The 13,867-nt window shown below is 30.2% G+C and overlaps 1 protein-coding gene and 1 non-coding gene across 3 annotated transcripts; one reads left to right on the top strand and one right to left on the bottom strand.

Moving 5' to 3' along the window:
• The first annotated feature begins 4,796 nt into the window (after nt 1–4,796).
• MIR171J (microRNA MIR171j) lies at nt 4,797–4,949 on the top strand. The gene has a single exon (NR_048857.1). It is a non-coding gene; the product is annotated as a microRNA MIR171j (primary transcript).
• Nucleotides 4,950–9,768: 4,819 nt separating this feature from the next.
• LOC102666149 (F-box protein At2g26160) lies at nt 9,769–12,639 on the bottom strand. Of its 2 annotated transcripts, none has more exons than XM_006574593.4 (2): nt 11,190–12,625; nt 9,769–10,095 (listed from the first exon to the last, which is right to left on the bottom strand). In XM_006574593.4, the coding sequence occupies exon 1, from the start codon at nt 12,356–12,358 to the stop codon at nt 11,219–11,221; it is 1,140 nt and encodes a 379-aa protein (XP_006574656.1). In that variant the 5' UTR covers nt 12,359–12,625; the 3' UTR covers nt 9,769–10,095; nt 11,190–11,218. The 2 variants fall into 2 exon arrangements, with proteins under 2 accessions (XP_006574656.1, XP_006574655.1); XM_006574592.4 differs by having other exon boundaries at nt 9,771–10,092; nt 11,190–12,639.
• Between the last annotated feature and the right edge of the window lie 1,228 nt (nt 12,640–13,867).

Raw genomic sequence — 13,867 nt, 5'->3', positions numbered from 1 at the left:
AGGTGTGGTTTCTTGTTGCGGTGATTCGACATTCTATGCTGTCGACGCAATTAGATTCATTTGAAAATTCTGTCATATAGAAGCTAAACTCGAGAATCTTAAGCCACTTCTTCAAAGAAGTTTCAGGTTAAAGTTTTACTTCATATTGCGTACATATTTTTAGACACACTTTTTTAATATAATGTAAGATCTATATATAAAATTTTAATGAATTTCAACGAATAAAAAAGTGTATTAAAAAACTAAATCTGAAAAATATTCCCAGCATTTCTCTTTATATTTAATAATTTGCAATTGAGACGGGGGATATAAGCAATTCACTTGTGACGTTAAGGGCTTAGTTCTAATCGCTTTCATGTATGATTTCGTTTCAACTTTCAACTCTTCGTGTTCGAATTTTATCTAGTTTTCTGGAGGTTAATTAAATAAATAAATAATTGATGTCATGATGGACAAAATCTCGTAGGTTAATTATTATTGTATTGCCCCCCCCCCCCCCCCAAAAAAAATTATTTATTATTATTAATGGAAGTGGGTCACGTAGTTGTTACATATGACATACTTAAAGCAAAAAAAATCTGGTTAAAGTATATTATTAATGAGACGATAACTAGCTGGTTTCCACGTCCATTTCAAAATTTTAGCTAGAACTAGAGAGCAAGGGGCTGCATTGCTGCAATGTTGTATTCGCGCATGTTTTTTGTGGCTGGTAGGAATAATCAGAACGTACACTATGACAGAATTGGCCCAGTAATAATTTATTAACGCTTGAGGCTAAACGGGATTAAAAACAAAATGATTTGGGACAAAATTTATACATAGTTCCCTAATTTTTTTAATATTATTCTGCTTTAAATATGAAGCTTTATTACAGGAATCTTTGTATAAAAATTTGCATTAGTATAGATTCTTAAAGTAAAACTTATTAATTAGATAATATCACAACAAAAGAACATTTTAGAAACTGCATCTTGTATTGAAATCCCCGTCTTTCTTTAATCTCACCATCTCCGCAATTTTCAGCCTGATTTTCTTCATGAAGACTAGTAAGAGACCTTTACGAGATTGACTACGAAAAAATTGCACATTAATTAGTTATGAAAATTATGAATTAGCTATGGAATTACTTTTGTTACTAGTTCGTAGGTACTAATTTCTTGCTGCGTCTAGATAGGAATTAAAGACTCTTGCATGCTGGCCAATTCATAAAAAAAGAAAAAAGAAAAAATCACAAACCACTATCACCGATTCTCAAAGAATTATTTGCGAGGTGCACAAAGCTCTCAAGAACACGAGATTTACACATACATACGTTATTTTGAACACGCCACACCTTCAAGTTTGTTTAGATTAACAATTTTTTTGAAAGAATTTAGATTGACTTTTATTTTGATTAACTTTTTTGTTTTCAACGATTCACACCTTCAAGTTTGTTTAAATTAACTTTTTTTATTAACCGTTATAAGTTATAACTCTAATTTTTTAGAATAAATAATCATTTTGCTCTCTGAATGTTTAGAATATTGATAAATTCGTTCCCGAAATACAAAAATTAAAATTTTAATTTCCAAAAATGAAAAAAAAATACAACAAAACCATCAATCCATTAATTTTTGTCCGTTGTCATTAATGAAATAACTTATGTGACACATTCAGGAACAAATTTGTCGACGCTCTAAACATTCAAGGACAAAAATGACTATTTACTTAAAATATAATTTAATCTTCATCTTCCCCATCTTTTAATCGTTACAAGCATAACATTATACTAAGCTCTTAAAAAAAATAAGAAAGCAAACAAAACTTAGAACTAACATAATAATAAACAAAATATTGATTAATATGCCTAATCTGATTGTTATTCTGAAATTTCTATTATAACAACATTAAGTAGTCATAAAATCAAGTTGAGTATCATTTTTTTAAGGATTAACTTAATAGTTGTGCATTTTTATTTAAGTCTCATATTTTGGATAAAGTGTTGTCACATTAGAAATTTCAAAATAATATACAAATTATGTTTATTAATCGTTTGTTTTAATTTATGTTTGTTTTCCTATTTTTTTAAGTGTTTATTGTAATGTTATTCTTGCAACGATTAGAAATGGAAAAAAATGAAAATTAAATTATATTTTGAATAAATAATCATTTTCGTCCGTGAATGTATAGAACATTAACAAATGTATTCCTGAATGAGTCAAATAAACTCTTTTGTTAACGGTAACAGATGGAAGTTAACGAATAAATAAATTTGTCGCACTTTTTCACTTTTGGAGATAAATTTGTTAGCAATTTATACATTTAGGGACAAAAACAATTATTTATTTAATTTTTTATTATTTGGTTTTAATTGTTCGGGAGAAATCCTTCATGACCAATTGCAATGCGCTTTCGTTTTCATTTTATGGGATGTTACATTTACATCACGACATATAATTTCTTTGTCCCTTAATTATTTATTGTTTTGGTTGCATATTTCTCAAATCCCAATCCATGGATAACAAAATAGCCTCTTCTACATCATTTCTTAACAACATGGAAGTTCATATACACTTTCTTTTTATACATAGATCCACCACAACTTTCAGATCTCAAGAAAGTCTCCTCGAGTTCATTTTCAAGTTTGTTATAGCTCATACAAGTTTTTCCAATTCTAATATTCTTGTAGTATATTCCCATCACACTACCACATAAAAACCCTTACACAAATGCCCCAATGTGAAAGCGGTTGTTGTGCGTCCACTTGTCCTGATCATAAATTTCACAGAGCTAGGGAAAAAGGGGTGAAGATATTAATGGGGTATTATTAATTGTTCCCATAAATACCATATCAACCAAACCCTCACAAGCTTATAATAATAAGTGGGTATATAAAACAAAGAGTTCCCAATTGCAACAGAGATACTGCTTTGCCATATTGAGCAAACATCAAAGAGCCTTTAAGACATTGGAATTGCTTAGCTTTTCCTCCACTGCAAGTCAACCCCACCCTGTATGTACCATATAACTCATCTCAACCGAAAGGAAAAAAATAGTATAGAGTGGGGATGGATAGAGAGAAATGGTGTTTTTGACAGTTCTAAGACACAGTTTCATGGATACTACTACTACTACCTTGGCTATTAATGTTGCAGCCTGTCTACTCTAGAGGGAGAGATTCCCTCATTTAATGGGGGTGGTCTTTTCTGGTTCCTCTATGACAACCAGTATCGCCATCATCATGCCCAACCTCTTTCTTGCCCCTCTGCCCACTCTTGACCCTAACCAAATGTGCCCATGTCAGTCCCCACAATTACACTTCTACCCTTCCTTCCTCCACCCACCAATCCAAATCCTGAAATGGGGTTAGTTTTCACCTCCTACCATTATTTTTTTTATTCACTAGTTTAGTTTTATGTATGATTAATCTTTCTTGGAATGAGTGACTAACCACTTGGAGCATGGTTTTTTCCATAATTTTTTTTATTACTTGACTGAATTTAATATTACTGGAATTAATAACTTGCTAATCGTTTTACCTTCACATATTGAACAAAATGTTAATATTATTTATATTTTAAATGTTTATCTAAAAATGAATAATATATCATCTAACAATGTAATAAAATTTTATATTGTCATTAAATCATAAATCTTTCAAATTCATCTTAATTAAGCATGATTTCATATTATTGGTGGTCAATTTAAAAACTTTTACATTTCTTTTATATATATATATATATATATATATATATATAAGTTTAGGTTAGAAAGGTATGCTCTCTTACGTACAAGCTTATACGCAATAATGAAAAAGTGTAGATCATCATAAAAACATATAAAGATTGAACTCAAATAAGAATTAGTACGAGTAGAAGACTTGATTAGATGCATCAAACCTTGTTGACAAAACTTTGTCAAGCTCTTTTACATTGAAAACCACAAATCTATTAAATTCCTTTTTTTTTTTATCTAATATTGGTTACAAATAGAGAAAAAATTTATGCACTTGAAAATATAAAATAAATTTATATTATTACTTTAGTATCTTCTCTAGTCTCATATATAATAAAAAAAATTGTTTGATATGATAGACTTAAATACAAACAAATCTAACTAATTTTGTTTAATTTAATGCTATCATTTCTAAAATTCTTTATTTAATTACAATTTTATTTTCAGTTACTCTTTTTTATTCATGATATTAAGTTTCAAAAAATGACATTTTAAAAATAATTTTATTTTTATTTGAGATTAATAAAATTAAATGATGTTAATTAATTTTTTTAATTAATATAAAATTAATTATTTTGTTTATATATGAGTTTAGAGGAACTATGATATATATGACAAATTTATTAATTTTTATAAAAATAACCATTTTAAGATTGATACTGATGATAAATTGTGATTGAAGAAAAGTATAAAAGTTGATATAACACTATTAAATGTTAAAAATTGACAAGAAGTTATTGTGAAAAGGATATATAACTTTATTATTCTTAAAGGAAAGCAGCAACATTATTATATATGTGACCAACTTATGAGTGAAAAAAAGGGGGAAAATAAAAAGTGGGATGGAGGGAGAAGTATGGATTTAAATGCTATGTCCCAGCTTTATGCTTTGGTAGTCGGGGTTTTAAATGCTATGTTCAGAGACCCTCTTGAAAAATCTTAAATCCCAGCCAAGACATTCTCAACGCTCACACAACACAACCTTCAATGGAACACTATCTCCTCTCTTTTCTCTTTGCCCTGTGCCTTCTTGGCTTCTTCTCTTCTCTGCAAACACAGCAGCCTCGTTAAGACACAAGTATATGAAGTAGTTATTGTGATATTGGCCTGGTTCACTCAGACATGTATACCACGGCACGGTTGTGTCCTTGCTAGAAAGATTTAAAACAAAATACATGTTGTGATTGTGGTTTTGGGTTTGATTGAGCCGTGCCAATATCTCAGTGCTATTTCATGTTTGCAAATGATACCTAGGACTGTAGAAAGACAACCTCAAAAGCAAAGGTTTGTTTGTCTTCTTCTCATGTCATATTAAATTATTCGCTTGTACTTTGGATATGGACCATATGGTTGGGTGAAAATGCCTGGTGAATAGGTGATTAATTATTACTTCTAGGTGGTAAGAGTTTATTTTTTTTGTTTAAGTGAAAAAATCAGAAACAAGAAGTGAAAGCCTGATGATGATGATGATGAATAGGAGGCTTTTCTTACTAGAAAATAAGCTGAAGAAACAAAATGAAAGGAAACTGTATTGTTCCCCTACAAACAAGTGAGTAAGAATGCATGACAATGAAAAGACATCCTGTAAGACACAGCATACCACAAGGAATGGCAAAGGGTTTTATTTATTTATTCGCAAATAATTTTTTTATTTATGTTTGAATCTTTACAATTTCTTTTATACTTGTATCTTTTATAAAAGAAATTAAAATAATAGAAAATGTGTTTTCTTTTTTGTAGTATTTTTATCATAAAAGATAAAAGATAAATGAAAGAAAATTATAAGAATAACATTAATTTAGTAAAACTTTTACTTCAGTTCCAGCTTTCCATTTAGTAAAACCTACATTCCATTTGTTTATGCGGTATACGTAGCAGTACGTGGTTTGTGTATCTTATTGGATTTTAATCTCAACCATAAGATTAATCCTACGGTCCTCATCCTTGCTTGAGAGAGTTGTAGAGCTGGACAGAGTTATTTTGATGGAGAGGATCCAAATCCAACATTTAAGTGTAGATATTGAAAGTACAAAAGTATTTTGATCAACAACCATTGTGCTGATGCGAAAGTGAAATTGATCAAGCAATGCAAATGCTTTATATTCACATGTATTAGAATAAAAGGTTAATTAATTAAGTTAACAAGAATGAGTTTCACATTTTTAAAAATCTCTTATACATAACTGCTAATTTTAAAATGATAAATGTTTAAAAATGGAGTAATTAAATTATTATTTTTTTAAATTCAGGATTTGGTCAAAACAAAAAATTGAGAATAATACCTATATATTACTCAAACCTTCCTCTATTAGGCTAATTGATCCTAATAGTTCCTTTGCACACAAAAAAACAATAATAATAATAATAGGAAGAGAGATTGCAATTTAAACAGCTCTCAATAGAGGAGTGTCCGTAAAAAAATGTAATGTAATTTATTCTTAGAAATATAATTAACAAATTAAATCATAAAACTATTAATAAAATAAAGTGCATATCAGATGGTCCCTGATAAATCCTGTTTCTCTCATATATATTCAAATTATAAGAACAATTATTTGCAAATGTTTTTTTTTTTTTGCTATTTTTTTCTTGATACGAAGATGCTAGACTTACCTACACTTAAAATCAGACGCTTCAAAATAAAATGTCCTTTGACCGAAAATTAAAATAAAATACGACCAATTTTTTTATAATCAGAGTGTCCCAGGCAAAAATTAAATAATATCATTACTCTATTCTAGGGGTTTCATTGGCTTAATTGGATAAACCCAAAAATTAAATCAAAATTGATTAAGTTAATTTAGTTTATATATATATATATATATATATATATATAGGCTATAAATTTCAATCATATTCTATCCGCTATCAGTTACATGACTTATTATTCTAATTAACTAATCAAACTGATTATTAAGTTAATTTAGTTTAATTTGCAAATTTGGCTATAAGTTAAACTAACAAATAAATTCAGTCATGTTTTATCCGAGTATGACTCACAATTTCTTCTTCTATTGTTTTCTTTACTTAAATGTACAATAAGATGTCATTTCAAGTAAATAAAATAAATATTTATAAGAACTTATATTTCTTCTTTAATTTTATTTTGTTTTTGCTTACATGTGTGATATACATCGTCATTTTAGTTAAAACGGTGAGCTATCTAAATCAACCAACTCAAAATCCCTTTCTAATTTTTAAATTAAATATATATAAAACTAAAAAAAAATCAAATTAAATAATTCATTCTTAATTGGTTTAACTTAATTTAATTCATTATAATTTTTAAAAGTCAAACGGCGTCAAACTATTTTCTTTTTATTGGTTTCGATTTCTTTTCACCAAAATCCAACTAATTAAATCCTAAGCAACATACATGAAAAACCATTTTTTGATTGAATGGAGGATGGTTGTCAAATAAACTATTTTACCATTTGGGGATCTATCTGTTTGTTCTATCAATCTATTACTTGCAATATTGTCAATCGTTTGTGGATGAAAGAATTGAATTTCATGGGTTTTTTTTTACAATAACATTAATGAGGATTGAATCTAAATGATTTCATACATCTATTCTAACTTTTCATCACTAGAAATTTCATACATCTATCCTAACTTTCTACCACACCTTAGTTGAAAGGATTAAATTTGATGAATTAATTATATTCTTCTTTCAAAAATAAAATAGTTATTCCATTGGGTTCTAAACCCTTAGACCAGAGCAAGACCACAAGTCTGGCTTGGACTTGAATTCCAACGTAAACCCTTAGACCCAAGTTATGGTCGTTACTTCCTGCACCTCCAAGTTTTTTCCTGCATCCTTTCTGGAATGTTTGTTTTTTTTTTTTTTTTTATCTTTTGGATTGGTCATTTCAAAAACCAAGTTATGGTCATTTCAAAAACCACACAAATATGGGGAAATTAAATAGTTTTAATATGTTAATCTTTGTGGAAATGGTTTCAATGAGTTTCTCTTACCTTGATTAGTACCTTGTATATGAACCTTTTAGCAAACAAGCTACTAAAAAATGGGCAAGCCGTGATCATGTGTTATCTTTTTGGCCACAGGCAGGGGAAGAGCGCTTTTCAATTGAGATTGATAAGAACAATCAAGTTTGGTATGAAGTGCTTTCTTTCTCAAAGCCTGCCAACATTTTATCGTTTGTTGGGTACCCATATGTGATGCTTAGGCAGAAATACTTTGCTAATGAATCTGCCAAGGCTATGCTGAAACATATCAATTCTTCAAAATCCTAAAGCAAATGTATATGTTATTTGTAATTGAAAAAGATATGCATCTTTATTTTCCTTTTGATCCCCTTTTTAAGTAAATATTCTGCCTCTTTTTCCCTTTTGCAAAACAGTTCTCTAAAATCTTCCTTCATTAAACTGTATGCACATAAATGCTAAACAAGTTTCCTATCTATCAGTATAGAGCTAACCATTCGGCATGTAATTGGTAGTAAAGTAATGAAATTATGGGAATGAAATTGACGCAACATATAAGACCGAAATTTGTGGGAAAGGAAAAAATGATAGCACTTAACACGAAGAAGCATTGAGAGGATAGTGGAGTGGAGGCTATATCTTGATTTTTACTCGTCAAGGGACATTCATGTCACATGTGAATATTTTTTTCCTATCCTCTTCACCAGGATTAAATATTGATAAATTTTCCCACCCCTGTATTCCTAGGACTAAAAAATTATTCTTGAAATAAACACTCCCTAAATATGATAGGTATTATGATATGATAGAAAGAAAGAGATAAAGAAAAAAATGAGTGTTGATGGGGAGTTTGTAATGAAGAGGTGTTCATATGACTATATATACCAATAGTCTTTGTTTACATTTAGTGTTTCTTTGGTTGAAAACTATAAGGAAGAAGGGAAGGGAACAAAATCGTGCGTGACGAAAAACTTTAAAACTATTAATAATCAGGCTTTCTTTATAAGCAAGGATATATCAATTTGATTTTTTTTATTAAAAGTATATCAATTTGATTCTTGACTTTGATAAATATCTGCCATTTTGTCCCCACTTCAGTGTTCATATAGGTCAACCTAGTCCTTAATTTTATTGTACAACAGTTAATTTGGTATAAAAACCATGGAAACAAATCAGCTTATATATGTCAAATGAGACTAAATTGGTAATAATCGGTGATATTCATTATAAAGACTAAATTGAACGATAATTGTGAAAATTAAAAGCTAGATTTCCCTTTATTTTTATATATAGTAAAATATAAGCTTAATCTCTTAAAAATATTCTAATTCAGTTTCAATTTTCTAAGAAAAAATATTTTATTTTCGTTCATCTAATTAGAAAATAGTCTAGTTTTAGTCCTTAAAGTATACTTTTTATAGTTTATAACTGCTATTAAATGATAATTATAACTATTTCAAGAACAAAAAGTTAAATATTTGCAAATTGAACGATGAAAATAAGACACTAATTTTGAATATTAAAATGTAATTTAAAAAATAAATAGTAATATTAAAAACATATTTTATCTAAAAATATGCTTACCCTCTAAAAAAAACTAATTTGTTGAATGCTTGAAATTTTAGGAACTAATCTAACGTATTTAATAAAGTGGAGACAGATGGGTCTTGGAGAAGCAAACTTTGGTCACAACTCAACCTCTCATTCCAACAAAAAATAAATAAATAAACTGACAACCTCTCTCAAGTCTTTCAACATAAGTTGCCTTTCTTGACTTTTCCAATGTTTTTTATGACTTAGCGAGAGTGGAGCCGTTTAACTCAATTCTTATATTTATTTCATAATTTTCATTTTTTTTGTACCAAAAATTCCAGATGACAGTCAACCTAACTCCCCGAAATGAGTCAAGTTTTTTTTCTATAAATTAAATTAAATATAAATAAATTATTTTAAAAAAATTAAATAAAAGAAATCTTATAAATTATAAACTGATTTTAATTCATAGGAAAAGTTTAATTTATTTTGTATTCTTATTTTATCCTATAAATACTTATTGAAAATTTATTCAAACGTGGTCCTAAAGTCAGTGGCAACTGAATATCCAGCAGTATAGAAAATTTGTATGAACTGAAAATGCAATTCTCATTTGATCATGAATAAAGCCAGAGACATGCTTGATTGTAGCAATAAAACATGTAGAAACACAAATTGAACCAACTCGTGGAGATCATGGAGAACAAACCAGTTAATCAAGATTTTCATCTCAACCAACTCGTGACACGGGATCATTCAGCAAATGAACCAATAATTACACAACAGGGCAAAGTGATTTTCTACAAATCAAGATCAATACTCCATTTGTATGCCACTCAGTAGTGTGTCTGCACTCTGCACTTCTTCATGGAGAGGGATCCATACAAAAGTCTTCAACTGCTGACACAACAAAGCACATATCAGAAAACTGATCAAAACAAGTATCACTTCATATCAGTAAAGTGATCATAACAAGTGATAAGAAGAGAGACATGGAGAGAAATGATACATGTTAATGGAGTGTTTGAAGTGATAAGTTTTTTTTATCAGCCAAAAAGAGCATATATATTAATTACAAAAGGCACCAGAAGTATCTTAGAACATATTACATTGAAAGATAAAAAAGTTCCTAGATGCACTATCGGTTATTAAGTATTTGTGTATGCATGGACACAAATACCTTATAACCAAGTCATCACACAAATCATGGGATCAGCAACAAAGAAAACCCCAATTACGAAGTCATGACAAATGTATATTACCATATCAGTAACAACCAGTCATCCTAAATTACCCCACCTTTACAACATTGCCACCCAATGCATAAAGTGCCACTTTATAATGCATTCCACTGACCACATAATGTCTAACAACCATACAAAGATCACCAAAAACAACTAGTTAACTGTGTCCCTTCTGCATAACCCGTCCCCCTTTTACCATCAATCACTCCTTGTAACTTGTCCATCTTCTCTGTAACCAGCATTAACAAATGCAATAATTTGCTCCTTTTACTTGTAAATCATTCCGGACATACTTTGACGACGGAGCCATAATCTGATATAACTTTAACAAATGCACATCATACATTTTACGTGAAATCCTTATGACAAGTTCTTGGATTGAAAATCCATGCATTAAAGGGGATTACAGATTCTGGCATTTTTGTCGTAAACCAATAACACATCATCGAACTTCTATTATCCAAAGAAGAATTTACATCCGACACCTCATTCTTGAACACTACACCATTTCTGAACTTCCATAATGACCAGGCTACTGTACCCCACGATATCATGTCATCCGCACAGTTAAACTTCTAGGACCTTTGATATCTATAGTGCTCAACTACTGTGTTAGGGAGAGAACAGTACGCAGATCCAGCCATTTATGGAACGACTTCCACATGTATGCTTAAGATGGACACAACATTACTAAAAATGCATGCATATATATGTTCATATAGATAGATAGGATGATAAATTAAAGTGTACCTTTAAACTCATGATCCATTATTGCAAAGCTAGTTTCGTCCAATTCTCGTCCAAGATGAATGAGAACACATGGACTTGTCAATGCAAGGATCAAAATCAATAGACACGATACTACGATCGTCTAAGTTGTACACACGAACATCAAAGATATCCGTGAAGTAGATGCAATTCTCTTGATACCCCGTTAACTCTTTAGCTGATACAGAGAAGCTACAACTATTACCCAAAACAAAAGCTCTATCCCCCAAGTTTTTCACATCAACCCATTTTCCCCACTCTTCATCCAACTTATAAACCTTGAAACACACCACGGCAGCAACACGATCTTCTCGTCCTCCAACGTAGTTCCTTCTTCTTGAGGTTTCACTTTCGTAGTACCTATCAACAACGTAGAGACTCCCACATGACTCCACCAAATGCTTCTTGTCCCCAAGCCCACACAAGGGAGGGGAAAACTGAACCAACTTCAAGGAAGAGGTATCAATCCATGAAATGGTACCCCGATCATCAGTCACATAAAACTGACCCTTGAACACAATAACATCATCGTAGAAGAAGTTCTTGTTATCCACAAGGGTCCATTTCTCATCCCCATGTTTCATGAACCCCAACTTGCCCTCCAAAAAGATGCAGCAAGCCACAGAATCTTGAGCACCAATCCAAGGGGAATTGGGAAAGAAAACAACTTTGCTCACTGCTGCAGATGAGATATTGGTGGTATATGATTTGCACAACTCAATGACCCGAAATTCCAACAAGTTCCACAACACGGGGGAATTGGTGCCATGAGGGTACACGATTTTGCGATCAGATATTGGACTCAGCAAAGTCAAGGGGTGATTGTGGTTGTGATTCTTTGATTCCTCAACCTTGATCAACCACCCTTTGGAAGAAACTGGCAAAGGCTCTAACTTGGAGGCTCCATTTGCATCGGTTGGTTCAATAACATAAACCGTGGCTTGATTGAGCAAGGTTTCTATGGAATGGTTCAAAGGGTGGGGGATTTGCATAGGAAAAGAAGGAGAATTTGGAAGAGGGGGAGGCATGGAAGATCGACATGACTCACACACACTGCGAAACCGTACAATATCCATGTGGTTCTCGAGAGATTTTCCAATCTTTGGCCATAGCTCTATGGGAAGTTCAGACCAATCTACTTTGCCATCCATGGCTTCAAAGTTCAGACACTTTTTTTTTTTTGCTTTGTGTGTTAGATTTTGCAGAAGGAACTTGGTATGTGCCCTTGATCACTCTATTGAAGGCTTTTATCAAAAGGGTTTTTGTTTTGGTTCAGAGAAGATACGGGGGAGTTTACATGAAGGTGAGAGGCAGATTAAACCGAAAGTACAGAGAAGACTTGAAGGAAGACTTTGATTTCGTGTCGGAAAAGTTTTTCATCCTAGATTTGTTTGACGAAAAATCAGGAAAGTTTGTTTTGTTGGGATTGGTTGACTGCAAAAGTCGTTTTGATGAATTAAAAATCAAAGTCATATACATCAAATAATGAATAAATAAATAAATGGAAATCCTATTTGTTAGGAGGTGATTGGTAGGAATCTCGTGATGGTTACAAAATAAACTATGTGTAAAGCACCATAAATATATATTTCCTCTTAAATATAAATATAAGACTCTAATTCAAGATTTAAAAAATATTAACTTGGTTGATATTAATAAATTTATTTTAGATTTATAATTTTTTTTTTTAAAATTATTATTATCATTAATACTTATATTTTCATCTCTTTTAAGTATTTATCAATATATTTTGTCTCTTCTTTTAGTTAGAAGTATTTCTAGTATAAAAATAGTTAATACTAAAAATATTATAAATTAAATTTTATAAAAATAAATAAATATCATTTTAAACTTTCATCATATAAATAGAAATATAGAGAATATTAATTACAATCAAGGAGGTTCTAATCATATTTACTCTCACCATAGGATTTAGATTTTAGAGTACACTACATATTTTGAAAGTTGAGATTGTTTTATTTTTTTGACGAGAAAAAAAAAGTGAGATTGTTACTTTCCTTATTTTTAATTAATTTATTATCTGCAGCAAAAAAAAACTGAGGGGTGCAAGCAAAAAAAAAGTTACTATCTATATTTTTTTATTTCTTATTCTTAAGAGAATGTTTGGTTAAAAAAAGAGAGAATTTTAATGGAAATAAAAAGAGAAAAAGGAAAGGGACGAAAAGGATTTTGAATTTTTCTTAGACTTTATATCTGATTAAGAGGAGGGGAGAAGATGAATTTCAATGAAAGAGTGGAAAGGTAACCCATGTTTTGTTCGCAAGGAGGAGAGAGGTCTTAAAAGTTAATTTACTTTTTATATTTTTAAATTTCAAAGCATAATAATATTTTAATTATTATAATTGAAATATTTTAAACCTTTTTCGCTTCTTCAAAATCCTCCAAATATTGGAGGGGAGTAAAAGGTAGCTAAGGAGGAATTTTGCTCCCTTCAAGTTCCCCTTCTCTTGGACAAAACACCAAATGAAGTGTTAAAAACTTCACATAGATTAAGACCTTAAAAAGAATGTCTGATACAGGAACTTTTTTTCCAGCCCGAGAATTATTAAATTTAAATTTAATTAGTTGATCATATAAGTTTTTTTTTAGAAATAAAAAAATAATATAATATTTTTATGACAAACTTTATTTATTTATCA

This window comes from Glycine max, chromosome 2 (assembly GCF_000004515.6).
Source record: "Glycine max cultivar Williams 82 chromosome 2, Glycine_max_v4.0, whole genome shotgun sequence".
Lineage (NCBI taxonomy): Eukaryota > Viridiplantae > Streptophyta > Magnoliopsida > Fabales > Fabaceae > Glycine > Glycine max.
The sequence above is the reverse complement of the archived record's forward strand: the minus strand, read 5'-3'. Positions and strand labels throughout refer to the sequence as shown.

Bases quoted from the DNA above. Each gene is read 5' to 3' on its own strand.
- LOC102666149 (XM_006574592.4), bottom strand. From the start codon at position 12,358: ATGGATGGCAAAGTAGATTGGTCTGAACTTCCCATAGAGCTATGGCCA.